This window comes from Syzygium oleosum, unplaced genomic scaffold, assembly GCF_021117445.2.
Source record: "Syzygium oleosum isolate NSW1041296 unplaced genomic scaffold, Sole_v2.1 Sole_v2.18, whole genome shotgun sequence".
NCBI classification, from domain to species: domain Eukaryota; kingdom Viridiplantae; phylum Streptophyta; class Magnoliopsida; order Myrtales; family Myrtaceae; genus Syzygium; species Syzygium oleosum.
Genome location: NW_026607502.1, coordinates 2,597,139 through 2,601,040, shown reverse-complemented (window position 1 = coordinate 2,601,040; position 3,902 = coordinate 2,597,139). Strand labels below are relative to the sequence as shown.

The window sequence follows — 3,902 nt, the reverse complement described above, 5'->3', positions numbered from 1 at the left end:
ATATGATTTCAGGGTTGAGGTATAGCTTTCGTGTTGCACACCAGCAGCCACTCTCAGTTATCTATCATTATTTACACGGCACCGATTTATTCCCAAATAATCTCACCCTAAAGATCAATGATATTTTATTAGCAGATGTTGACCTAAGCTGGTTGTTTCACCGAAGAAAAGCGATTCTTTCCAATAGGAACTAGAATCACAACAACTTACGCATGATCGGAAGACAAACGTAGATGCAAATGTATATCTATGTAAAACGACGGGTTCTTGAAGTTTACAAAAAGTCGAGAATGCCGATACATACACATGTATGGAGGCAAATACATACGTATCGGCCCAAGCACCTAACCATTGACGGGACAAAAGAAACTGGTCGATTCGCTCTCGGCTAGGAGTTGAGACCACCACAAAATCAACAAGCCTCCTAGAACCATATATTTTTGCACTACATCACTATGTTTAATGGGAGAATTTGATTAATCACCCATCAGTCAATGAAAACCAGAGTCACTTCAATTGCATATGTGCTATTCATGATGAGGGTGCAATAGCATGCTTGATTCCAATTTGGAAGGTCTAAGTCGGAACATCTATCAAGGCACATAGCAGCAGCAAGAGGTCCCCTGAAGCATTATCAACAGAGAGTGAGAGTGACAACAATTGAGCAACATTTTGTCTATAAAAAGCCGTCATCCCCATTTGGAGATGTGCACAAATTGCTAGACACATTCACTAAGTCACTCCAATTGTCCTAGACAGTACCCAAACCAGTACTATGGCCAAACAAAACCAACTCTCATTCCTCGCAATAGCCACTCTTTTGGTCATTATAGTTTCTGCTTCGGAAACGCTTTGTCGCCCTCTCAGAGAGGAACACTTATTTGAGCAACATGAGCAGTGGATGGCGGTCCACGGGCGCGTCTACAAGGATGCGGACGAAAAGGCGAAACGGTATGAGATATTCAAACAGAACGTTAATCGCATCAACACCTTCAACAATGATAAGGACGTGGGGTATAAACTGGCCGTGAACAAGTTCGCGGACCTGACCAACGAGGAGTTCCGTGCTTCCTACACCGGCTACAAGGGGAGGTCCGCCACTGGCCTGTCCTCTGCGGAAGCGAAACCGTTCAAGTACGCGAACTTCACCGCCACTCCAGCTGTCTTGGACTGGCGAACCAAGAAGGTTGTGACGTCTGTCAAGGATCAAGGCAGCTGTGGTGAGTGCAAAATCGAAATTTGTTTCTTGATTATGTCAAACTCTCATGTCGTACTTGAGCTGGAAAAAAAAGGGGCAACAATATATGTTTAACAAACTACGTAACACAATTACTGTTACATTCATTTTACACCAATCTTGCTATACATATTCACATGTCTTCAATTTTGCACGATAATTTGAACAACTTCTGCAAGCCTGCCAGAGGGAACTTACTTATCTCCTTGTGCAGGATGTTGTTGGGCGTTCTCGGCCGTGGCGGCTATGGAAGGGATTACCATGCTCAAGAAGGGGAAGTTGGTGTCACTCTCGGAGCAAGAACTCGTGGACTGTGATGTTAACGGTGTCGACCAAGGCTGTGAGGGCGGGCTCATGGACAGTGCCTTCAAGTTCATCATAAGCAAGGGTGGCCTCACGACCGAGGCGAACTACCCTTACCAGGCGAACGATGGGACCTGCAGCAAGGCCAAGACGATGAACATCGCGGCCTCAATAACTGGATACCAGGATGTGCCGGCCAACGACGAGAAGGCCCTCTTGCAGGCCGTGGCAAACCAGCCAGTCTCGGTGGCAATCGAAGGGAGCGGGTTCTCGTTCCAATTCTACTCAGGCGGCGTGTTCACTGGGTCGTGCGGGACTAGCCTTGATCACGCTGTCACGGCAGTCGGGTACGGTATGACCACTGGTGGGACCAAGTACTGGCTGCTGAAGAATTCGTGGGGCACCGGGTGGGGTGAGAGCGGCTACATGAGGATCCAGAGGGATGTGAGCTCTAAGGCTGGTCTCTGTGGTCTTGCCATGGAAGCCTCTTATCCAACTGCATGATATGAACCAATATATGTCATACTGGTTCTTAGGCTCTCTATAAGTGTGATGTCTAGCGTTTGTGTAAAGAAGCAACTGTAAGTGATAATACGTCACTAGGGGTGGTGTGTACTAAATCAAAAACTGTATATCGTTAGCAAAATTATGGGCCTGCAAATTAAATTTGGCACTAAGTGTTCTAATAATTGTACTGGACATGCAGTGAATTGAATGAAATAGATTAGTCAGCGTGATTTTAAGTACTGAATTGTGTCCAATAGCAGAAGCATGCCATGAAGCTGAAGAAACGTCAGCCAATTATCTCTAAGTGGAAACACCTTTGCAGGGGAAAACTGATGGAAAATGAAATGTCACATCCTGTAATTGATAGACTTCAGACCACCACGCTTGGGACCATATTGCAGTTATTCCTATTTGCTGAATAAGATGGCAAACAACCGACAATCATGAAAATCCGCACACTATAGTAAAACTGGACGATGTCATAACTCATCCTTAAATCAATCATGTATATTCATATATTTGTGCGCATATATATATTTATGTGGGCTTCATTCAACTTAGTAGAAGTGTATATATATATTGGGAATGATCTGTGCCCTTTTGAGTGAAAGAGGTCCGTTTTTAAAGACATCTATGTTACTGTAGAAAAGGTTCACGGGGTTCAACATATATATATATATATATATATATATATATGTTGAGATTCAACATAAGTCTACCATCTCACAATGGGGGTTCTCAAAAAGGAGTTTAAATCTAAGTCAAAGATATTTCTATCTCCATTCAATACCTTTTTATTTTTTTTTGAAATTTCACTCAATACCTTAAATAAATAAGTTATGGACCAATTAATTATGTTATTTACTCGTTTTAATTTTGATCATTTTGTGCTCGACTTTTTGAACTCACACCTCCCACGTGAATTCTTAAAATCTTGACATTCCTCTATACGAAGATGGAACACCTTTTTTCTATCACATTGGAAATTGAATTCATTGAAAAAGAAGAAGAAGAAGAAGAAGCAAAAGAGCGCGTACAAAGTGCTCTCCATGTATGTGAACTCAATTCGGATACATCGTTGGATGAATTAGATCCATATAATTAAATGATATATTTGGATCGAGTTCATCTGCACCTTCAATCATTTGGTGGGTCAATAAGAAGCGCCAAAATTTTTGACTTAATAGAAAAAAAAAAGCATGACACTGATAACTATAATTTAATGGAACATCCCCATGATGTGAAATAATGAAGGATGCTTTATTCTGTACCAATTAAAATACATCAAGTAAATACCAATTATTTAGGAAGTCCACATCAAGATGCGTTCTCCCTCTGCTGCACATTTTAGGACAAAATGAAAAATCCTAATGCATTTGATATGGATTTGGTAGGCAACTATTTTAAATTGGGCATAAAAGAATTGAAAATCTCTTAATTATTTAAAATGCTCAATATGAATAATGTAACATTTTTCTATAAAAGTTGATCCCAAATTATATGCTTTTTCTTCGAATCGATCTTTCCGTCAAAAAAATAAATGGAGATATGGACGTATCCTTTAATTACAGTCGTGTCGTCCAACGTGGCATGAGAAAATCTAATAATGGTTTTTAAGGTTTTAGCATTGAACAATCTGAAAAAGAAAGTGCAGAAGCAGAAAGAGAAGAAAAGAAAAGAACATAGGAAGAAAGGGACCATTGGCGGTGGCAGTAGCGGAGAGGGAGGTGGAGACAGCGTTGTCCAGGCATAGGAGAGGATCGGACATCGGTCACTAGGCTCAGGCGAACCCGGAGCCATTGGCGACTTCCTTTCAGCAAGAGCAAAAACAGAGAAAGAGAGGGTTAACCTCTGC

The 3,902-nt window shown here is 41.5% G+C and overlaps 1 protein-coding gene across 1 annotated transcript; it reads left to right on the top strand.

The window, feature by feature from the left end:
- Positions 1 to 717: 717 nt before the first annotated feature.
- LOC115682103 (senescence-specific cysteine protease SAG12-like) lies at positions 718 to 2,286 on the top strand. Its single transcript, XM_030606240.2, has 2 exons — positions 718 to 1,220; positions 1,452 to 2,286. The coding sequence occupies exons 1-2, from the start codon at positions 776 to 778 to the stop codon at positions 2,042 to 2,044; spliced, it is 1,038 nt and encodes a 345-aa protein (XP_030462100.1). The 5' UTR covers positions 718 to 775; the 3' UTR covers positions 2,045 to 2,286.
- The last annotated feature ends 1,616 nt before the right edge of the window (positions 2,287 to 3,902 follow it).

Excerpts from the sequence above, each read along its gene's own strand:
- LOC115682103 (XM_030606240.2), top strand. The coding sequence starts at position 776 with ATGGCCAAACAAAACCAACTCTCATTCCTCGCAATAGCCACTCTTTTG. Across the intron at positions 1,221-1,451 it reads CAAGGATCAAGGCAGCTGTG|GATGTTGTTGGGCGTTCTCG; the intron begins GTGAGTGCAAAA and ends CTCCTTGTGCAG.